General features: G+C 31.0%; 3 protein-coding genes across 3 annotated transcripts; all 3 read right to left on the reverse strand.

Moving 5' to 3' along the window:
* LOC105162551 (heat stress transcription factor B-3-like) lies at window positions 163-2,514 on the reverse strand. The gene is made up of 2 exons (XM_011080608.2): window positions 2,229-2,514; window positions 163-833 (listed from the first exon to the last, which is right to left on the reverse strand). The coding sequence occupies exons 1-2, from the start codon at window positions 2,481-2,483 to the stop codon at window positions 381-383; spliced, it is 708 nt and encodes a 235-aa protein (XP_011078910.1). The 5' UTR covers window positions 2,484-2,514; the 3' UTR covers window positions 163-380.
* LOC105162552 (short integuments 2, mitochondrial) lies at window positions 6,256-10,550 on the reverse strand. The gene is made up of 8 exons (XM_011080609.2): window positions 10,245-10,550; window positions 9,657-9,761; window positions 9,372-9,449; window positions 8,929-9,070; window positions 8,755-8,825; window positions 8,229-8,325; window positions 7,111-7,331; window positions 6,256-6,616 (listed from the first exon to the last, which is right to left on the reverse strand). The coding sequence occupies exons 1-8, from the start codon at window positions 10,413-10,415 to the stop codon at window positions 6,374-6,376; spliced, it is 1,128 nt and encodes a 375-aa protein (XP_011078911.1). The 5' UTR covers window positions 10,416-10,550; the 3' UTR covers window positions 6,256-6,373.
* Window positions 16,377-17,883, reverse strand: LOC105162615 (protein MIZU-KUSSEI 1-like). Its single transcript, XM_011080690.2, has 2 exons — window positions 17,857-17,883; window positions 16,377-17,100 (listed from the first exon to the last, which is right to left on the reverse strand). Exons 1-2 carry the CDS (start codon window positions 17,881-17,883, stop codon window positions 16,384-16,386), a joined length of 744 nt encoding a protein of 247 aa, XP_011078992.1. The 3' UTR covers window positions 16,377-16,383.

The raw sequence follows: 24,404 nt of genomic DNA on the forward strand, positions 1-24,404 counted from the left end.
TTGATGTGAAAATTTTTAATTAGAACTAGGTTTGATCAAACATACACTAATTACATAATAAATATAATATTTAGTGTATAATATTCAAGAAGAGTAATAACTATATTGACCGTCATTCAAATTCATGACGTCAAGTTTTTTAGTTCAAATTTGTTCCGATCAAACATAAACTAATTAATTACATGATAAACATAATAATTAGTGTACAATTCATAAAGAGCAACGGTATTGATTCTCCCAACTTTAGTTTGGATAAGAATTTGTCTTAATTTAAACCCTTGATTTCCAAATTCACAAGTATCAAATAGACTTTTTAGTAGAATCATCCACCCAACCCCCCTAATTAAAACCTAATTCTCTTCTTCTCCATATATATGACATTATTTATTATTACCGGCTTCAACCTCCAACTCCAACCTCACACCAAAGAGCTTCGGACCCTCACTGCAAGTTTCTTCAAGTTCATCAACCCCCCTTTGATCTTCTCTCTCTAAATGCCCACCGTAGATTGCCGCCAGATCAACAAGTCCTTTGCATCTCTTCTTCATGACGGCCAGCTCCGAACTCAAGAAGCCGTTCTCTTGCTTGAGTCTTTTGTTGTCGAGAATGAGGGTAGCTAATTCTGATGACGATGAAGTTGATGACGACGACTTTTGATCATCTTCCTCAATTTGACCTAATTTAGCTGCTGCTGGTTGGACTTGTACGTCAGGCTGTGGCTTGTTGGACGATGATGACTTCCTTCGACGAATCTCACAGAGTTTATCTCTGTCGCCTCTCCGGAACTTGTCGTTGCTGAACTCCCACCTGTTTGTCGCTACTTTGCGGAAACCCTATTTTTTATTTTGTATATTTATATATATGGAAAAGGGAAATTATATGTATCCATCCAACAACAAAAACAAAATGACAAATGAAAACAAATCACAATAATTGTTATATGCATATTTTCCACTCGTAATTAAACAAGGCCAAAATGTTTCTAATCCATAAAATCTGGGCATAATTTATTTTGATACCGCAATTATAGTAAATATCACTTGTAATCCCATAAAATTCATCAGTACGTATTTTTAGTTCTAAAAAAGTCACATGCGTTGTGGTTTTGAAACTAAAAATGTGTTGTAATTTTGATACTAAAAGTATCACCTACTATAGTTGTGGTACCAAAATAAATTCTTTTCTTATTTTATGAAATTAAAAAAATATTTTGCCCATTTTAGTCCTGTAATTTTTATAAATTCAATTTAATCGTCCTGTAATTTCACACTAAATACAATCAGTTAAGCTGGTCTTCTGCACCTTTGTTTTATTATTATTATTATTATTTTAACAAATTTCGACCATTTTTATTCTCAATGTACATATTATAGGAAAAATTACTAAAAAAAATTCGTATAGAATTAAAATTATTAAGTCCTTATGCGTACTTAGAAGACTAAAATTATAATTTTTTTTATATGATATATATATTTCATATTCTTCCTTGAAAATGAAGAGAATATGTAATGAGGAAGAGGGTGTGCATATATATATTTATTTAGGTGGTACTCATCATCAAGTCATGATGATGATTTCAATAGCTAGGAATGGTGACTGTAGATCAAACGGTTATTCCACGGTCCAAATCATTCTCCTACATTACCACATTCCTTCACATATAAATTAAACCTATTACTCAATTCATTTATTTATAGATAAGTTTTGAAACTTAAATCTTTGACCCTATCACTCTTGTCTCCATCCTCCATAACACACTCATAATTACATTCATAATTATATTAATATTTTAATAAATCGAACATGATTATATTAATATGACTAAGAGTTTACTCACAGACAATGAGATATATATTTGTCTGACTCAAACCCATGACTTCGAATTTATTCGTAAAATAAGACATCATTTCTGAATCTAAATTGATATTACAACCCTACCCGTATTCTTGATGCAGTTTCAATTAAATAATTAACTAATCGTAATATCTGTGCTATTTATTAAGAGTTCAAAATCGTAGCTAGATTCATTCCTAATTTTGGTAGAAATAATGTAAATAATTAAAATTTCCTTGCATATACTTATAATTTCGTTTACAAATAACCACAAGTTTTAATTAATTAATTATGATAAATACCAAAATTAAAAAGGAAAAGATATAAATGGAGAAATTATGAAATAATAATAATAATAGAGAGACATATTGAAATAATGATTATAACGTACGTACATAGGTGTTGAGCTGCCTGACAAAGCTGGAGAAATTGCTGTGCTTGAAGAGAGTAGGAAGGAGGTCACTGGCGAACTCCGCCGGCTGCCACACCACAAACGCCGTGCCCTCGCCGTTCCACGATATCACGCCATCCGTCGCCGGATCCTCCACCAGCATATACGTCTTCAGCAAGAAGGGTGGTGGCGCCGCCTTCCTCATCACATATTCCACCAAACCCTTTCCATGATGACTCTGATCACTACTACTCTCCATCGATCATATATATATAGTAAGCTAATTAAACTTTGGTACTCCAGTAAAATTCGATCGCTTTCACACCCCATCATATATATATATATGTATGTATAACCTATTATTTTCCCCCTTTGCTTTATACGCAGTGATCTATTTTTGGAGAGGAGGAGAAACAGAGGAGAGATTGTTGTTTGTGTGCGAGAGAGAATTATATATAAAACTAGCTAATTAGTTACAAGGTGGAGGCGGCGTGGTGGTGGGACGACGGCGGAGAAGAGAAGAAGGGCGGTTAGAAACTCCCAACCCCAGCAGTAGAAACCCAACACCACTCCACAGTTCATGAGAAATTCAAGAGCTTTTCCCGTCGATCGATCGACTCTCTTGATCTCTTCTCACCAAAATCAAACAGTACGTCAACTGCCTTTTCCCTATATTTATACACACACTCACACACACACACACTTGCTAATCATCAATGAAAAATACAAATATTATTTTTTTTTTTACAATTGTGCTCTGTTTCAAGAAATCTAACAGTGATAGAATGGATGCTTCCATTGAAACTGAATTAGAGAATTTTGGTATGAGCAATTAATGGGTGGGGGTTGTGGGCTGGACCACTTCTACCTATGTTTTTTTCTCGGCACACATCCAATTTATATTTATATTGATCACTTCACGTTTTTATATTATTGAAATTTCTGTGAATTATAAATTTTTTTATTTAATTATGTTATAAATATGTCATATTTTTCGTTATTGATACACAATTTAAGAAGTGTGATCAATAACACGATAATGTAATAATATTTTGGAATTTCTCTTTAAATTTTTCATAAATAATTATTATTTGAATCCAATTAGGTGTGCTGATTTTGTCCACATTTCTTAATAATAATAATAAGAAGGTATCTAGAAGTTGTGTCGTCATGGTCTCTTTACATGTGATTTTGTCTTCCACCCACAAGTCTTTGCTGCTTTGGATTTTTCTTTGTTAAAAGTCACTTTTATTGACTTTCCCCTCTTCGCTTTTTCTCTTTTTCTTTTCTCTTTTTATTTTCTTTCATAAAAATCATAAAATTATTAATAAAATCTTACTCCAATAATAAGATTGTGATTTCACTTAGATTTTCAGGCTCCTTACTTAAAAAATTCTTGAAAATAATATCATAATTTGCAAAAATGTCTCATTTTTCAGTCTTCATGTCAACTTTTGAAGAAAAAAGCTATCAAAAGGTGACAAGAGTATTGTATGTAAATTTATGACACTATTTTCAAGAATTTTGTAAACAATATAGGACTATAACTGTATAGAGCGTAAGTTATAGGACCAAATATATATATATTCAGATTTCACTATCAAAATTGCGGCTTTATACTCTAAAAAATATGAGCGTACGTCTAATTTTATAATATTTTTTGATTTCTTATTTCTTTAAAATTATTAATGAATTTGATTAATTTGTGATATTTGAATATATTGAATGAGACAAATTTACAACATTGGTCCCCTAATATTGGAGTATTTTAAGTTTGATCTCACGCTTTATGAAATTTTATTTTTTGCCTAGTAGAAAGTAAGGACATAACCCATATGATCTTCATGAACGTTAATTAGTGACTTTTTAAAGGAAAAATCACAATGACATTCATATGCATGTAGTAAAAACCCAAATCAATCATTCCATTAGTAAAGTGAATTTCTAAACCCTAAATCATCCGTTTATTCTCTAGAAATTCTCCCCAAATCTTCGTCTTCAAGTATTTCAAACGAAAAAAACATTGATGATTTGGAGTGATTTCGAAAGGACTAGCAAATAATTTGGAGGCTATGAATTCTTTTTACTGCTATGAGTATTGATTTAACTTTTTACTGCACGTACACAAGGATGATGTGATAATTTTTTTCACCAAAAAAATTCACTATCTAACGCCTACACGAAAGTAACTTGTAGTATTGTGTTGTTAGTCTCTGACTTGGAGTAAAAAAAGAGTAAATTTACAATGTTTTTGGACTAAAAATGCAAATTTCATGAAACGTAGAACCAAATTAAAATGACACATTCATATGACACCAATATTACAATTTTGCCCATTGAATCATAACTCTCTCTATATATATATAAAGAATCGTCATGTATATACAATTTTTTAATGTGAATTATCTTTTTACTCCTAATTAATTCAATTTTACATAAAAAGTCATCGTATTGCACCCCTTTGAAAAAAGGTTAAAATTTTACTTGACTTTATTCCAAATCGTCGTGGAGTTAAATAAGTAGGGATGATAAAAAAGAAAAATTGAAATTTGGTAACATCAATTAGTAAAAAAAAGAAGACTTTTGAACTAGATGGATGAGTCAGCAATTTAATTTAGTCGTAAAAAGTATTAAAAGTACAAACTATTACAAATTGATGAAAATATCTCTTAATTATGTAGATGTCTGTATACTTGTATAGTAGTTTGTAGTTTATTGTCTTGTTTGTTCTGTTAGTGGTGTATTATATGATGCAATAATTTATTATTATTTAAAAAAAAAAAAGAAACTCGAGACCTGGAAAAATAGGTTTCAAATGTTATCCTTCCAACCTGTACTTTTTTTTTTTTTGTTGGTGGGAGGGTTTGTTTGAAGTATTCAAAATTGGAGGCCGGCCATGAAAACATTTTACAAGTAAAGTAATTCATCATGGATTAATATAATTATATTTCATATATAGTCAATTACGTCTTACCAAACTCAATCCCAAATAAAATAATAAGAAGCAATTCATAATAAAAATATATATATATATGTAGTGGCGACTTGGATTTTAAAACAAATTATATTTTACAGTAAGCTTTTAGAGACTGTATGGTCATCAGCCTCATCACTTCTTCTTTCTCGTCTCGTTCCATTCGACCACGTCATGTGTTGTTTGATTGTGAGATAATTTTTCTCGTCCAAATATAAAATTACCTCAAACACATTTCACCAATCTTAAGAAAATAAAATCAAATAACTTAATTGTATAAAAAGAGAAAAAATCAAACTAAAAAAATTATATATTTCTGCCAGCACCACCATCAAGCATATACGTGCATTTCAATTCATGCCAATATTATATTTGGCTTGTAATGTGAAGTGATTTATCTGCAAATCAAGCATTAAATTTTCTTAAAATTTTCTCCTTTATCCTCCATTTTTCAAACTTTTTCTCCATCTAATTTTTTTAATTTATTTATTTATTGTTTTTGTTTTGTAAGATGTTTGGGGGACAAAAATTTCACTGATCCCAAAATCGCCCTTAGCCACATGTATACACACGGACGGAATATTCCATCATTATTCTCTGAAAAATACAAAATGCAACAAAATCAAAAGATTGGGTGGAGAAGATTAAAAAAAAAGATTGGGAGGGCAAAATGCAAATCAACCCCAACTTTGTATCTGCATTTTACCCATTATATTTCCAGTCTTACTTAACATCTTTTACACATTGAAGTAACTATCAATATTACACAACCAATCACAACCTTGTATCTCAATCCCACTGTTTGTTGCCAATGCCATGCATAATTACCAACTCAACTTTGATTGTACATTCAAAGTTCCGTTTGTCCTTTTTTTTCGATTTTTGCTAACTTCAGCATTTTGCATATTGCAAACAACGTTATAATAAATTAGCAAAATGGAGATGCATCAAGGATGATGTAGAAAGCTTCAAATTTATCAATCTAAATGTCCGGTAAGCGTAATTGATTTTGTAACAAGTTGCTGTATCCACAGCAAGTAGGAGATATTTCATTTCAATAAATTGTACAATCTCTTCGGAAGGTTAACAAACGTTGCATGAGTACAACTTAGCTCAAATATAAAGAAGAAAATCTAAAAGTTATGTAGCATATACATGAGGTTTCAAACTGTAGATTAATTGGCAACAGGTACATCATCAAGGATGAAAGGACCAAGTTTACCTGTTCTAAACAATGTGATGAACTTCTTCGATATAATGGTTCGAGCCTCTGAAGCTTTATGGGGTATTTTTAATGCCTTTTGCAGTGCTTCAAACTGCTGCTCTATAAGATTTCCCAAGTCACCTTCGTCCTCCAAAATTCCGTTGAATTCTGCCATTGTCCCATAAAGTGCCCCTTTAACGTTAGTGACAATATCCTGCCAAAGCAAATTCACCAAGGTTGTGCACCAATCACAAAGTAGCTAAAAGAAATTAAAGAAATTTGAGATCATTTAACTAGCATCTACTGGATAGCATCCACCAATGAATTATTTGGACAGATTTCCTGTGAAACAACCTCAAATGAAAATAAGATAGTCACCAAATTCAATGAAGTTCATATGGAAAATCATGAATAGGCTGTACAAAATCAACGATGTGTCTTTGAAGGTGCTAAACTCAGTCCCGAGGGGCTTATTATCTCATCACAGTGTATAGGCTCCTCTTGACACTTTTCCCACACGGTTTAATTGCTCTTTAAACTTTAGTGAGGGTCCTTTTGTATCTCTCCGGGTATGCCCGGAGTACTCTGTAAATATTACTGGATGAATGAAAACTTACATTTCACCCAAAAAAAAAAATTAACGATGTGTGTGCATGAGAATAGTCTTCCTTTTCAGTCTGTCATTATCTCCGTACGGTTACGGCTTACCTCAATGTAGTGAACATCAGATTTATTAGTAGGAGGTCTCTTCCTGTTTGGCAAAAGATCTTTAATATTATAATCGGGTTTGTCAACAAAATCAAGATGACGCCCTTCAGTTTCTCTATCTGTTAAGTGCCTCCAATGGAGAGGAGTGCCTCGGGTGTTCAAAACTGCGAGTAAGTATTGGGCAATCCGCTCTTCACCAACTACAGAATCCTTCACAGAACCTGCAGAAAATGTCTGTAAACTTGATGCAATGATAATGATTACAAGAAGGGAAGTCACAATTAACTTGAACTTGATTTGAAAATCAGAGCAGTCATGCAGAAAAAAGAAAACTTCTATTTTTATTTTGCCTGACATCTTAAGGTAAATTAGATGGTAGAAATGCCAAACATACTGTATCATAAGTAGGTTGAGTAATCAAATTAATCCAACGCAAAAGAATCCTCATTTCTGTTTCAGATGATTAACCATAGGACATTTGGGACTATCCAGCTAACCAGACAAATCTTAAATGGTCAGCATTAAGAGTAATCTTTATATATCATCCCTCATTTTGCTCTCTCTACCCTTTAGCCCTTTACAATTGCTTAGAGAATCTGCATGCCAACAATTTGGTATTTCAAGGACGTCTACCCCCCGCGCCCGAACTCTAATAGATAGGCGTATTTCTGTCTTAGTTCTGTCTATCAGCTCCACAACACACATAAAACATAATCCCTTTTTTAGCTTCATTATCAGTCGTTGGCAGCACCATCATTATTGTTATTATAATTGGATATTTCCATTTGGGGGGTTGGTTGGGACAGGGGTTACAGATATTAACAAAGACGTAGATCATTTAAAAGTCCCTCATTTCAACTCATTAGCGAACAGTTCACAGAGAGATTGTGAGCTTCATAATGACATCTTGAACTTTTAGATAAGTAATCTGTAACTACGAGTTCTGGAAAGGAAGGTCCTAGGTCTAGGTCTTGCTGACGTCCATTTGCTTTGCCTTAATAAAGTGATGGTCTAGACATGAAATATTAGTTCATTTTGCCTGCTAGTTAAAATGTTTAAGTTAACTAAGATAAAAAAGAACTATAAAAGAAAATATGGACTTGAAAAGAATTTTGAACCTGCAGCTGCTAGCTTCAAACCAGTTTCTATGTCTGGGATACTTGGAACCAACACTCCTGGTGTATCCAAAACGTATATGCTAGGTTGATGGGCAATCTGCATGCAGTTTTATATATAAGTTAGCATGCCTACAGGGCAACAGAAAATTGAATAAATGAGAAATAACAAGTGTCCAAAGCAACAACTATAAAATTCTCATAATAAGGTCTGACCGTCTGAATCTAAACCTCAACAAAAATACAAGATATGTTAAAATAACACCATCCATTCCCATGGATATTGATGGTCAAACAACTATGACCGGTTATTTAGATCTGATTCGAGTAATATTAAGATCTCTTGAAAAATTATGTTAAAGGGAGATTGCAAATGTATAGTTTGGTCGCCGCATAATATGGACCATCTGTTTCACTTACATCCCTAATGGATTTCTCCCTTAGATCATGCAAGTAACTCAACTTCTTTATTATAAAGACAAAACAGATTGTCCACAAAGCAAAAGCACATTTTGGCAAACAGATTTACCTTGAATCCCGCAATATCTTGAGTAACTCCAGGTAACGGACCTACTGTGGCTCGCTTTTTCTTCTCCTGCACTAAGAGGGAACTAACACTATCATCACTTGCTTAGAGATTCAATGCCGACAACTCTCAGCATGAGGGCCCGACAAAAAATAGTAGTAGAAACCAAAATCTCACCTGGAAAGCGAGCTGATGCTATTTGATGAATGGAATTTATTAGAGCTGACTTGCCAACATTGGGAACACCAACCACCATAACAAGGAGAGTTGGCTCCCTAGAGATAACCTCCTTTAATTTATACTCCACAAGATCAAGAAGCTTTGACACATCAATCACAAGTCAGAACAAGCTTGGAGGAAATGTAAGATAATGAGCTTGACAGGTAAAGTGAGTTCACAAGCATTTATGAACATATTGAATCATATACCAAAGTTGAATCTAGAAAAGTTAGATGCTTCATATTGACAACCGACTGAAAATACTGTCTCATAAAACAAATCGCGCTACCATATCTACAATAAGGCAAACATAAATTGAATTGGCAAACCCAATTCAGAAGTGTGCTTTTTACATATCACGAAATAACTATGTAACAACAAAAACAAAAAAGCTAACCGACCTTTTTAACAGAACTTTTGCTGTGTGCATTTATTGGAAGACAATCTTGTTTGAACGACTCAAAATAGCGGATCCATTTCTGCGGAACATTCAATAAGCAACAAATATGATTCTCATTCCAACAAAATCATTTGTATAGAGTGGCTCTGAGAATCTAACTTCTATAAAAGAAAACCTAAATCTTGGTAGAATAAAAATCACATAGTTACCAATGAGAACACCTGTGCGTGGATGTGGATGTGTTGAATGGATGATATACAATAGATAAAAGGAAAAAAAATGTTACATGCATTATGTTGGGGTTGGCCAGATCTTTCTTATTGAGGGCAATAACCCGCCTTTTTCCTGCCACCATAGGCTGCAACTCTGCATTTGCAGATGACAACGGTATCTAAACAAATTTAAAAATAGAAAAAGTGTGTAAGAAACAAAAAATTGTCAAGAAATAAGCAATTTTGTTGAATTTCCTGAAATAGTAAAAACAACCAATTCTATGCAAAGCAACAAGTTACTCAGGATTCAATCACCTCATGATTAATTTTTACAATCCCCTCTTGTTCACAAGTCTCATTAACATAGCAAATAAAGCTTGACCAGCCACTTAACCGAAAAATTCTAAGCTCATTCTCTTCCAAGCTATTTCACCTCAATAAATAATTAAACAAGTACGCTTGATTAAAAATAAAATAAAATGAATCATACTTGAAAAACTTGTGATATAGCTCAACTCAACTGATTTACATCCCTACAAATCACAACGGCAACTACGCAGAAAACGAAAAAGAGCATACATTTATCAAGAAACCCATGAATTACATTGAAAACTACTCTTACAGAAGCAACAAACAAGTGATAAATCTTCGGGAATTCTTACCCGGGCATCTCGAACTTCGATCACGAGGTCGGAGACTTTGAGGCGGTCGCGTATGGCCCGAGTGGCGGCCGCCATGTGTCCTGGGAACCAGTTAATGTTGCCGCCTCCTTGAATGAAACCCATTTCACCGATCAAAGATCCTTTCTTCACCATCCTTCTCACTGTCCCCATTCTGTATTCTCCAATTCCGGTGGGTTCTATATTGTGATTGAAAAGCTTAAACCCTTAATGTGGATTGGGGATTTCTCCCTAAACCCTTCGGCTCTGTTTTTACATATTTTTTCATTTTAAATTTAAATTTGTTTAACGCTGTTCGATTTGGGCTCTTCAATCATTGCCTTATTGGACAATGTTAAAGCACAAGCCCATATTTCAATATTACACCTACTTATAAATACAAAAAAGATAAAATTACGACGACCTCCCATCAAATTTGATATTTTTATAAATATTTTTTATTATTTAAAAAATTATAAATACTCCATCATTTTAATGATCACTTAAATATTAGTTCAATTCATTAGTTCTAGTTAGATTTTCATTCATTTTATACGGTGAACTGACCAAAATGACATTGTATTTATAAATTAATTTTTTTTATTTTTTAAATATTTTTCATCTGACTCGTCTTTTTTATAATATTTTTTATTTTTTTAATAAAAAAATACAACAAAGACGATTTCTTATATAGTTACGTGCAACCTCAGTGAATACTGTGGGCAAGTTTTTAAACAATTAAAGAATATTCGTAATTATGTCAAATTTTAAAATAATTAGTAATTTACTCTTACAAAAAATAATAAAAATAATTTACACTCGTCATGCAAACAACTGCATCATCATCTTTTCCAATGTTCTAATTATAGGTAAAAAAAACAATTTATTTAAATATAATTAATCACGTCGACAATGAGACCTACCCATACCTAAAATTTCCTCGTAAAAATTCCAACTCTATTCAGTGAACTAGATTAGGCCACGTCTTGTAAATATCCTATTGAAATAAAATAAGAATTTTTTATTATCATTGGTTAGTACAGATAACCATGTCATCAAACATTACATGTATATATTTAAATATAACTCATCCCAAGTACATATTTAGTCCCCAACTCCTGACACGTTTTGCAATTTTTAATGTTTTTTTTTTTGTTTTTGTGATGAAATCTTTCTGGGATTTTTGATCCAAGAATTTTTTGTTGTTTACTGAAAATTAGATCCAGGAATTTTTGTTCCATGTGGTATGCGAAAAGCGTCATGACTGATTCGATAATATATGATTCATTTTTATGTACATAACGTCTGTGTATATATATTGAATAAAGTATGATATGAAATATAATTTGTAATAGAAATCTAATTCGATAAATTATCAGGTTTGGATTTAAGAACGATTTTTTTTTATTTTATTTTGTGAATTTGGTTTTGTAAATATGAATGCTTTGGCTGATCTTTTACTTGAAGGGTGAATAAAATACTTTTCGATTTTTTTTAAAAGAAAAAAAAAAGAATCGGATTTTGTGTTTTCTCCCGGATCTGTCTTGGATTCACTCTGAACCGGATTCTGAATGATACTTAAATATATATTTTATTTATTTAAGATTTTTTTAACTTGTATTACAAAATAAATTTATATTTTAAAATAATAAAAAATTATATTAGATGTTTGTAAACCATAATTTTTTATTTTTTTTGATAAAATTACATTAATTAATTAAAAAATAAAAATTTAATCGGATTATGTGGGTTAGGCTCGTCATATTTGGAGCCAAGTTCGGGTGGACTCTGGGTCCAACTAGAAGTGGAGCGGGGGATCTGTAATCGAGACAAGATACGTTTCTAGCTAGTTTGCAAAATTAAAGTAGAACGAGTCTCGAGTTCAATAAAACTCGTCCAATTATCTCAATATTACATTTAGAGTCAACTACTCATCAAAAGGTGGGGCTTTGGGAGCTACCCCAAACCAAACCACCCCCTACCCCCACCCCCCAAAAAAAAGATTTTGCTAGAGATAAAATTATAATTTTACAATATGCCTCTGGGTAAATATTTGATAGGTTGTCTTTTATTGTAATTGACGTAAAAATATCATAATAAAAATCAATTTTGAGCAATTTCGGACGTGGCATAATTTTTCAAACAACGTGTAAATTTTGTGTCTTGCAATACTTATAAGGTGGGAGGGGAGAAGAAAAAAACGTGAAATAAGGTGAGAGAAAAAAAAAAAAAAAAAGGATGAATCAACAAATAACCTAAACCACTGAATCAAAATGCGATATTAAAAAATTAAATGATAAAAACTCTAAAAAATCTAAATTACGAAACAAAAATTACATTTAAGCCTTTTATTTTGTTTTTCTTTTTACGGGTAGTTAATTATTGTATTCAAAAGCGCTGACCAAAAACGAATAAAGCTGCAGTGCGATGGTTATAATATTACAAGCTGATTTTAGTTTTCTGACAAACTAAGCATACATATATATATATATATAGGTTTCGATCTGTCATATATATATAGAGAGAGAGAGAGAGAGTTGTCGGATCCAGATATTTTGAAAATATCCTAAAATATCTGAACAGATAGACAAAAGTCCGTATATTTCCAAAAATATCTCGGGTTTGGCAAATCAATCCTCTCAATTATCTGCTGTTTGGAACCATCCACTTATTACACCAAACCTTTCCTAATATAATATATAGAAAATTTTCACAAAAGCATATTTTGTTGAATTAAATCAATTATATAGTAATTGTGATACATATTTTATGTAATTAGTTAATTTTATTAAAATAAGCATTAATCATATCATGAATGTATTGCATTTGTCATATAATTTATTCAAATCCTACCGAACTCAATCTGAATTAAAATTTTTCATATAATATGATGCTCTTCTGTTGCAATTGTATGCATGATGAGAGAAGTCATGCAGAAAAGATGAAAAAAAAATTCTTATTTTATAAATGACTATGATTTAAAAATCATAATACATCACTATTATTAACCACGATTAAATAAAATGAACAAAAATTTAAATTTTGATCATGTAAGGTTAATCAGCATTCGTCATAATTTTACTTATAATCGAATATTTGTCATAGTTTTAACTGTAACAAATATTTTAATTTCATATGCAGAAACAATAATTGATATATAGCCGTTGCATTGCACAACCTTTGTTAATTAGAATTCAATCGAGGCTTATTGAACAACAATCCCAGAAGCCTCGTTTTCTATATGTGCAAATTGTCAAACATTTTATTGATCGTAATTTTCACGGGAGTGATTAAACCCCAAAACGAATGTTTTTGCCGGGCAAAAAGCCGCAATGAATACTTTTATTATGATGAATAAGATAAATTTTTGCGTCTATTTTACTCAACTTTAATTTATAATAATTATTTAACAATAATTTTATATCATAAAAATTAAAAAATACAGTATGGACTAAAGATTTGATACTTATCATTTTTGTTGTGGGATTTGATAAGACTGAATGCTTTGTTCCATTTCTTCTCAAAGTGGTATGAATCCCTCTTTTCTTTGAGTCTTCGTTGTATTTATTCACTTCTTGAACTAATAATTGTTTATCAATTTGTTATTGAAAATTTGTCTTTTTTATTCACAATTTTTTTTTAACTATTTAAAAATTAAGTTAATTTAAAATCCAAAGCTATAAGTAGCTCTCCGCTGCAACTTCTGTAGGTCGTACGTAAAATTCTAAATATTAAGTTGTTTTTCAAACACCCAAATTAATTTCAACTTTTTTTTTATTTTTTATTTTTATTTTCAAACACTCTGAAAATTTATTACTGCTTAACTGATAATATTTTTACGCAGCTTATTTGCACAAGCAAAATTGAAGCTATTGCAAACACCCATTAATCAGAACAAATTTCAAGGATGTAAATACTGTTTAATTATCTTCACATATCGCAATAAAAAAATTGAGTTTTCGTACATTATAAATTACCATGGCTTAAAATTGTGGTAAATCAATACTATTAACTACGGTTAAATAAAATTAAAATAAAAAAACTTAAATTTTTACCACAATCAAGCATCATTCATCATAGCTTTAAGCCATAACCAAAACACTTGTATGATTTTGACCATTGCTGATTTTTTTTGTTACATTTGCAGAAACAACAACTAATGGCCGTGGCGAAGCCGTGGTTGATTTGTATTTACCACAATTTTCTTCTTTTGACTGTAGCAATTAATCATAGTAAAAAATTACACAATATATGGATATATGCAAATAAATATGGATATTCAAATTGTTTTTGTTAAACTATGCAAACTTAATTAATCCCTTATTAATATTAACAAACTATTGTTTAACTTCAAATTATATTTGTTATAGTAGTTTATTGTTAATTTATCTGGTTTAAATGTATTTGTTGATTTAAAAATTATCAATATATATATTAATAGTTTTATTTTTTAATTTAAATGATAAATAATATAACGAATCGCATAATATAAAAAAAACCTTCAAAATATAATTTGTTGTCGACAATTAACGAGGAATATCATTTCGATTTAAACGAATAATCAATAATTTGCGGTTGCAAATTCGTTGTTCGTGAATTCAATCAAGTTATGTTGAAAGGGAGGTGGTAAACCTAAAACTCCCCGGAATTAGGGAAAAAAATTTATATTTATTTTTAATTGACTTATTATTGATTTATTGCAAGTCAGATAAGTCTTTTTATGACCAAATTACCCTCATACGTCCTCATGCATTAATGCATGTGAGGAGATATATATTCACCGTAATAAGTCAATTGAGAGTAAATATAATTTTTCATTCAATTTTGTTGTTAATATCAATAAATTTTGATTAATGGAGGGATTTATTTGTTAGACGAGAGCAAGTCTCAAGAATGTTAGATATAATTTCCGAACCCACATGAAATCAAAGTGTAATTACACCATACCTCAAGATAGAGAAGTTTAATTATCCGTAATTCTAAATAATCCCACATGGAGACTAATTAGATGGTCCAATTATGCAGCATATTTTTATAATGATACAATATATTGTTATACAAATATATAACATTATCTTGCAACGATTAGGTCAGGGTCCAAAAGTTGGAACTTAGTTTTTATTACACAAGTAATTAATTACTTTGCCAAGATTCCAGTTGCTGACATTAAGATTTACTTTTGAACATGCTAAATATATATATATATATATATATTTATTTATTTATTTTCAAATAAATTATAAATTCGAATCTTATCAATCATGGTCTCATTTTCATGTATAGGTTTTTGACGGGTGATTGTAAGTTTGTGATCTCCAATCTCCATGTTTGAGGGGAAAGTGGGCATCGGTGTTGATCAACATTCATCACTAGTAGTGGAGAATAAATTCTTTGTGTATATCCCCACCATAATGAACCTAAAACACGTAATTTTTATTTAAATTAGATCCGATCAAATCAAATAAATCATATATATTTATTATGTGATTGATTATTTTTTTTTTAAATACATCAATTACACAATAAGTGTCTTACACATATCGAAAGAATCTAACTTTCTTACAATTGTCATATGATTTGACATCATCATGGTGGATAATTGGCACGATTCAAACCAAACAAAATGTTCAGGATGCTTTAGCTTTTTCAAAGGAAAATTGTAATTTCAGTTCAATAAATTTATAGAGGCGTAATAATTATGGTCATGTTGAAATTAATTGTGGCAATTTGGTTTTGCAATTAAAAATAAATAACAATTTGAGGATAATTTTAATTGAAAATTCATAAATTGATGGGAAAAGTGTATGTGTTTCACACGTGACACGATAATTTTGGAATTTTCTGACAAAAGCAAATTAGAAAAAAAATTCTTGTTTGAATTAGGTCTGATCTATTCAAATAAATGACAAAATAAAAAATTCTTGTTTAAATTAGGTTTGATCGATTCAAATCAATGAGAAAATAATTGATATATTTCTCAACTAGAATTTAGCAATTGAAAAAGAGATCACTAAACAAAGTGAATTTCGCAATTTTCATTTAATCACACAAAAATTCTAATTAACAATAAATATGATAATGAAAAGCAACATACGTATAATAAAAATATTTTTTCTGCCCTTTTTGTACATGATGATGATGATCAAATTCTAAGCAAGAAAATACTGAGTTCCGGCCCTCCATTTCCATCCGGGTTCAACATGTAGAATGCTTCCGAGTCACGGTTCCCCACAACTCGCTCGAATCGGGCCCTCATATAGAGCAACTCACCTTCCGACGCGCTGCCTTTCCGGCCGTCGTCCACCACCGGAATCACCCCGGCCCCAACGGAGACGCTTTGAACAGTGCTCAGCACGTGCCAGTCCGACTCAGTACACGCTCTCGACTGCGCGTAGCCGCACTGCCTGCCGTTGCAGTACATCGTCCACGCCGGCTCTCTGAACAGCCTGACCCGCGGCGGATGCGCCTTCTCGCACTCCAAGGCGATCCTTAGCAGCCCGGATGACATTTCCTTCACGAGGGTCGCGGTCGAGACCGCGAGTTCTATCAGCAAAACGGGTTCGGATCGGGGGTCGTCCTGAACGGCGAAGCTGACGTGGCCGCGGCGGTGGCCGAAGAGAGTTCCAGTGACCTTCCGCCCGAGCGAGGGGGTGATGGAGAGTGGGGTGGGAATGCTGAGCCATCGGCATGTTGGGAGAAGAATGGAGGGGAAGGTGAAAATTGAGAGGAACGATCGGAGGAAGTTGGAGATGCCGCTGCGGCCGGTCCTGCTGAGGCGGTGGAATGTGGTGGAGGCACTGCGAACGACGGATCGGTGGTGGAATTCCTCCGGGTGGAGGGAAGACGTTGATGATCTTAACTAGTTGGCGGGGATGATCTTGCTGGTGCTCTTGCAGCTGCTGGTTCTTGGAAGAGTACTTGGAATTTGTTCATATTGTCTCATCACTACCATCTGTGGTGGTGGTGGTAAAGGGGAAGTATGGAGGTTTGTGATTGTAATGTTGATGATTTGAATGTACTGAAAACTGATGATGCCTACCTAATATTTATATGCAAAGTGGTAATTGAGAGAGAGAGAGAGAGACACGTGCAAATCCCCTAACACGATGATATTTGTTGGGGTGGCCTTTCCCTTAATTTGTAGGACCCCTCCCTCTAATTACAACTCCTCAAAAAATAAAGGTTAAAAGATATAATTTGGACTGGTATTATATTATTTTAAATTTATTTTTAAATGCGTGTGTGAGTGACTTGTGTTTTCTTAAATATCATATATATATATTTAGACAAACATACTTTTTTTATAGTATTATTGGTGGTTTTATATGTATAACGATGAAGCACGCTAATTCAAAATTAAGGTCATGTTTACTAACAAGGAATAGCAAGAATTTTCTGCGTTATCGGGGTTTTTCCAGTGTTTACTTCTAAAAAGTGTAGCCCAGTATAAAAGTGCATGGCCCAGTACTGCGCTGGATAAAACGCCGAATATGGATCTGGGCTACGGAGGTGGGATTAGAATCCCGTCTTGTTATCCCATTTTTCTGCACCATCCAAATTTACCTTTGTATCCTCGATTACACCAGAAATGACGAAATTGCCCACTTCCACCTACCGACTTCAATTCTCTGTCACTTTTCATTTCCCACCAATTCCTTCTACCTCATTTTGAAACTTTCCTCTGGAAGAGTGCTGTTGCAACCACACTCTGTTCTCGCCGGCAAAGTCAGTAATCCCGTCCGATGGAGGAAGGAATGTAGGTTTTCTCACCGATGTTTTGCTTTTTAATTATGCCCAATATGTAGAATATTATTTAACTCCATGTTACAATACATTAATGAATTTTTTAAATTAAATATCAAATTACAATTATTCCTCAAATATTAATAGATTTTGTAAAAAAATCCAATTATATTTGATGTCCAAAATATGGGATAAAAAAAAAAAAAACCAATATAGAGAAGGCCTTAGGAGTGAAAGAATCACCTAATGGCGTAAGAGCAAAATAAGTTCAACCCTCAACCATTAAAGGGAATCCAATATGACAAGAATTTTTGGATGCCCTAGAAGGCTTATGGGAGCCTATTAAGACCACTCACGTGGCAACCAATTCTGCCCCAAGAAAAGACCACGAGGACACATAAACAAGTCTAGACCAAATAATTCTGAGAAAGAACGATAGAAGACCGAAGATCAAGCGAGGGTAGTTAGCCCCCTATAACTGTCTCCCTGGAGAAGGTAGGAGATCCTATCCAGGGGAAAAAAAATCCTACATGCTAAGGAGACACATCTCTAATGGTAACAATCTTCAAGCACGCGGAGAAGGAAGACCCTCATGGAAGTTGGAGTCCATCTTCTCTAACAAAGCCGGAGTCGGAAGGGAGTCGAACTCCCTTACTTAAAAGAGGGTAAGGCTATAAAAGGGTGCACTCATAAAATAATATTGCACAATGCACTTCAACATTAAATTATTATCTTATATTGATTTGAGCATTGTAGTGCTATTATAATTTTTTATAGATCTCCTTTCAAAAACTTATGAAAATTTAGGTTTAAAAACCTCAAATTAGACGTACCTAAATAAACAATTTTTTGCTCAATATTAAAAATAATATAAATATATATATAATTATATAAAAAGACCAACCAAGATATCATTCCCACAAAACGTACAAGTCAAGTTTATATTATCTACATATATAAGGTCTGAAAATTAATATAAATTCTTGAATGCACCTCATCATCATTAATTTCACAAGACGATGATCATTATGTATTTATAACTCAGAGGTCATACCCAAGTTAATATATACATGCACCATCTCTCAAATCATCAACAACCTCATTGCACGCGCCCCAACTTTGAACCACAAAAAACACAAAGAGAGAGAGAGATGATGATGATGATGATGATGATGATGATGGTGATGATGGTGATGGTGATGATGGTGACATTTTTAATATATGTGATGATTGCATGCATGTTGAGGTGGTTAGGTCGAGTTTATGGTTGGCGGTAGTTAATTAAGGGCCGATTGAGACTGAAATTCAGCATTTTGGGAAATTTATTTACAAGTTTTTTTATTAAAATTTAATTGGTAATTGGTATAATATTACTGGCAATGGGACTTGACTTAATTTGCCAACTCAAGACCTTATAATTTTAGGGGATGTGAGTTTCAGACCTGTAGAATGTTGTTCTATTATATAATAGGTATAATTTAGATTTTAAATATATAATATTATTAATCAATGTATTATTATTATAATTATTTTTGTTAAATATTGATACTTTTACACAGATTATTATAATTAAATTATTTTAATTAATAATTATTCATTGATTCAAATAAAAAAAAGAAACAGATTAATATTTATTTTATTAATTAAAAGAGAGACTTTTTAAATTTAGCAAATTTAGTACATATGTATTGAAAATAAATGGATTCATATATGTTTCATTGATTATATTCATGCAGCAATTAACTATTATATTCATAGACACATGTATCAATTTATTGGAATAACTTAAATATACATGTTTACATTAATTCGTTGCACTTAAATAACTATTATACCCAATTAAATATATTAATGCATGATGAATGAAACATATACTACATAAATCTCAATATGATAATAAAATAATTCATAACACCCAACCATGTCTTTTCATTTAAAAGGCATCGCAAAATCATCCATGAATGATCAAATGCGTAAAGCATTACAGACTTCACATTTTAGTAAATTACCATAATATTTATAATTATAATATTTATGAATTATTAATTTAGAGTTTTAATGGGACCTAATATTTATAAAGGAATTTTTCAAAAAATTATTATTTTATTATCTTATCGAATTTGATGATTTTTTACAAAGGCCCAAGTCGGGACCGGGAGATTTTATTATTTTAGAGAGTTTATTAATTTATAGAGTATTAATTTATAGAGGTTTTACTGTATATGTATTTACTTCAATTTTAGAAGGTACCTTTATATATAGGATAAAATGTATAAAATTCTCCTATATTTTTAAAATTTAATTAAAAACTCCATGTGTTAAAAAAAAAAATAAACAAAAAACTCCTTTTTCAAATATTGCACACCCTCCCATTCAATTAGATAAGTAACAGCGTTAAAATTTGTACTAAATTGCCCATTATACCCCTCTTATTACAATTCACATTTTAAATAATTTAAAATATATTTTTTATTTATATATAATTATATGTATACACAAAATATACTTTATATATACGATACATACATAATATTATATATATATATGGGCGGCGAACGGCAGCCAAGCCATCGCCCACCCCAAAAGGAGGCGATGTCGTCTTGGATCTGTCGTCGCCCAGATCTAAGGCGATGTCAATTTCAATTTTTTTTTTCTTAAATTTGTTTCACGCTAACTATTATTTTTTTACATCTTTAAAAATAATTGAAATATCTTCAGCTAATGAATACCAAATGATTAAAAAGGTCAATCAAAAATTAAAATTTATTTGTGTGCATTAAGACGAAAAATATATACTTATTATATTATAAAAAGGGATAGTTACACTTCCCTCCTTCATAATTTGGTATAGTTATATGTAAACTTTCAATGATTTAAAATATTACATTTAATATCTCAGAAGTTTGTTTTCGTCTAACAAATAAACTTCCATGTGAGTGAAAATCCACTGAGTTTTTCTCATATTAATTAAAAAATAAATAAATAAAAATTAATATATACACTCGATTGACTTATTGTAGGTCAAATAATTTTTCTTTTCCGATTAAACTACTCTTATAAGGGTGAAAATATACCTCCCCGCATCGTGTGAAGACTTATGAGGACAAGTTAGTACAGAAAAATTATTTGACATGCAATAAATCAATAATAAGTTAATCGAAGATTTTTATCTGGTGTTTTTTTGTTAATATCAACAAACTCGATAAATTTTGACTAACAGATGGATTTATTTATTAAATATAACCAAATCTCACGAGTGTTAGATATAATTTTATAAAATATAAAAAATATACATATAATTACACCAAATTTAAAGGGAGGAGAGCGTATTCATCCCTCATAAAAATTATGATTAGGGTTCTTAATTAGATATATTATATGAAGTTGAATTTGGGCCGGTTCCAAACATCTTTGTTTAGTTGGGCTACGGCGTATCCTATTGGTGGCCAACCCATTTTGATCATCTACGTAATTCTGCCCACGTGGAGTTTTTCTCACCACTACCACAGAAGATTATTTTCTTTTTAATATTTTTAATTAATCGGGTATTATTTATAGGAGAGGAAGACAATAATTCACTATTTCAGAAAGAGGTATAAAGAGAATTTAAAAGTACAAATATCATATCATATGAACATAAATAGTTCAACATCTCTTGACTTCACTGTATTATATTAAATATAACACATTATACAAGGGTTTAATGCAATTTATTCTGTGATATTGTAAATAAGCAAATTACACCATATGAAAAAAAATAAAATTTACTCTCTGTATTTTTTAAAATGAAGCAATTTATTACCTTCCCTATATAGGGAGGTAAAATGCTTAATTTTTAAAAAATACAGGGGGTAAATTGCTAAAAAAATTTTCATAGAGGATAATTTATACATTTGCAATATTGCAGGGGGCTAAAATGCATTTTTCCCCATTACACAAAAATGACTGATTTCATATATTATAAATAATTATAGCTTACATGTTAAATTTTGATGGTTAATCAATATTTATCACTGTTTGCGATCAAAATATTTGTTTGAAAATTTTAAAATACTTTAGGGACTAACCTGTAAAATATTTATGTATTTCACGAGTCTCCAACCCTAGACTTTAAGCTCTCTTAGAATTTGGGTAGGTGTGGTAAAAGATTTTTCAATTTCAAACTTGATCATTTGCTACTAAGGGGAAAGAAAATCTAAATCAAATGTCCCTATAACACATGCATATATGGTTGTAATCAAAGCTGGGAAAATTATTTAAAAAATGTAGGAAAAAAAAAATTAAGAAAGTGAGGTTTTTTTAAAACCTTTAAAAAAGTAAAATCATCGCGGTGCCACAATTTTTATTTTAAAAAAAAAAAAATTTCTATGTCACCGCGGTGGCTAACCGCAGTGACATTGTTTTTAAATTTTTTTTTTTTAATGAGCCACCGGCGGTGGCTCAATATATTTTAAAAAAAAAATATTTAATGAGCCACCACGGTGGCTCCTATATTATCAAAACAAAAAAATTGTTTAGTTGTGAATTGCCAATTCACATTGAATTGAATGTGAATTGGGCCAATCGGCCCAATTCACAAATGATTTATTATTTATTTTTTATAAATTAATTATATTTAATTAATTTTAAAATTATATTAATTTTAAAAATATAATAAAACATACAAATGTAATAGTGTATATATATTTTTTTTATAATTTTAAAAAAATACGATGAACCATACTGATAAGTTTGCGACAGTGTTGGAACCCTTCGATTAAAACCCGAGGCCAGATTCAAAATTTAGAAAAAATGTAAGTAATTCTTGTGATACTCTAAATGTATAAATTATTATCTTATTAAAAAAATTAGCTATTTACTTGTAATTTATAAAGTAATAAATAAAGTAATTTATTTTATATTTAAAAAACAAATTATTTTATTTTAAAAAATACAAAGATATAAATAAAATAAATTTATTTTAAATATAAAATAAATTGCTTCATGAGTTGTTGTATTTTAAAAAATGAATGAAAGTAAAATGAATGAAATAAAATGAATAAAAAAAATTAGCAATATACTTGTAATTTATAAAGAAATAAATAAAGTAATGTATTTTATATTTAAAAAATAAATTATTTTATTTTAAAAAATACAAAGAGATAAATAAAATTTTAATTTTTGATCAAAATTTCAATATATATATTATGTCCTATCACTAATATTATACTTTTATAACGACAAGAAAATTATATAGAAAATTTACAATGAGAATTGTATCGTAATAATTCACATCCAATGAAAATTATAAATGACTGAATTGCGGAGTTCACTGCTTGCTTTGAAGAAAATATACATTCGTATCAGTAGTGCACTGGGTACAATGTAACTAGTTACTAAAACGAAGCTCAAATCTTGAAATATTGAGAGAGAGAGAGAGAGAGAGAGAGGAGTTTGTAGTGGTGTGTATAGAATGAGAAATGGTTTGGGCTACAGAGAGAAGAGTTTGTAGTGGTGTGTATAGAATGAGAAATGGTTCGGCCTTTTATAGGTATGGCCAACCTCATCTTTTAATGCAGCAATTAACATTAGCATAATGGCATTGAATTTTCCAACAAAATTTTCAACTATTAACACAAAAATGAAATATCTTCTTTCTTTTTTGCTGCAAAAAAATATATTTTGAGACATTTTCTCAAACGCCCGGACCCGAGCAGGGCGAGCGAACGACACGTGTGTGGGGCACCTCCATGTTCATTCTAGTCTCCACAACACTTCAAATTTTAATTTGGACTTGAATTTAATATAAGAAGTCCTATATGGGATTAAAAAGTACGAGTGTATCATGCTTACCCCCATACACACCTTATATACTTATTAATTCTCATTATTTTTCCATCATCATCCTATATGGAACAAACAATTCTTCTCTTTTCCTCAACATAAATCTTTAGATTTATTCATGTAATTAATTAAAATTACAACACTTTGCACGGTCCTCTATTTGGTTCTAAGCTATTTGAGCCGGTTGATGTTATGGGCGTTAGATATAAATTTTATGCACATAGAAAATTAAAAAATATAAGATATCTGTACTATATATTAAGGGTAAACAACTCTTATACGTCTCTATTATTTATTATCTATTTTTTTTCCTACCCACTAAACTTTTATATTTCTCCCGCTATCTATAAGTGGTAAAAATTATTTTTGAAATAGTTATTTATTTTTAATTAATAATTTTTTTCTTTCTCCTACTTCAAATATTCTCTTTCAAAATTATATATATTTTATCACAAACATTTTCATTTTATCTACAATAAATTTTTTATTAAATAATATTCAACTATCATAATTTTTTAATAAATATGTATCGAACGCGCCATATTCAACTAGTATCATATTATTCTACAATAGAAAATTCAAACTACATACCAGCCA

This window comes from Sesamum indicum, linkage group LG5 (genome assembly GCF_000512975.1).
Source record: "Sesamum indicum cultivar Zhongzhi No. 13 linkage group LG5, S_indicum_v1.0, whole genome shotgun sequence".
Lineage (NCBI taxonomy): Eukaryota > Viridiplantae > Streptophyta > Magnoliopsida > Lamiales > Pedaliaceae > Sesamum > Sesamum indicum.

Bases quoted from the DNA above. Each gene is read 5' to 3' on its own strand.
- LOC105162552 (XM_011080609.2), bottom strand. From the start codon at position 10,415: ATGGGGACAGTGAGAAGGATGGTGAAGAAAGGATCTTTGATCGGTGAA. The intron at 9,071-9,371 runs GTCGGTTAGCTT...GATGTGTCAAAG, and splicing joins GCAAAAGTTCTGTTAAAAAG to CTTCTTGATCTTGTGGAGTA. The intron at 8,326-8,754 runs GTAAATCTGTTT...AACTGCATGCAG, and splicing joins AAGATATTGCGGGATTCAAG to ATTGCCCATCAACCTAGCAT.
- LOC105162551 (XM_011080608.2), bottom strand. From the start codon at position 2,483: ATGGAGAGTAGTAGTGATCAGAGTCATCATGGAAAGGGTTTGGTGGAA. The intron at 834-2,228 runs GTACGTACGTTA...AATAAAAAATAG, and splicing joins TCAGGCAGCTCAACACCTAT to GGTTTCCGCAAAGTAGCGAC.
- LOC105162615 (XM_011080690.2), bottom strand. From the start codon at position 17,883: ATGAAAAGTGACAGAGAATTGAAGTCG. The intron at 17,101-17,856 runs GTAGGTGGAAGT...CCCGCCAACTAG, and splicing joins GTGACAGAGAATTGAAGTCG to TTAAGATCATCAACGTCTTC.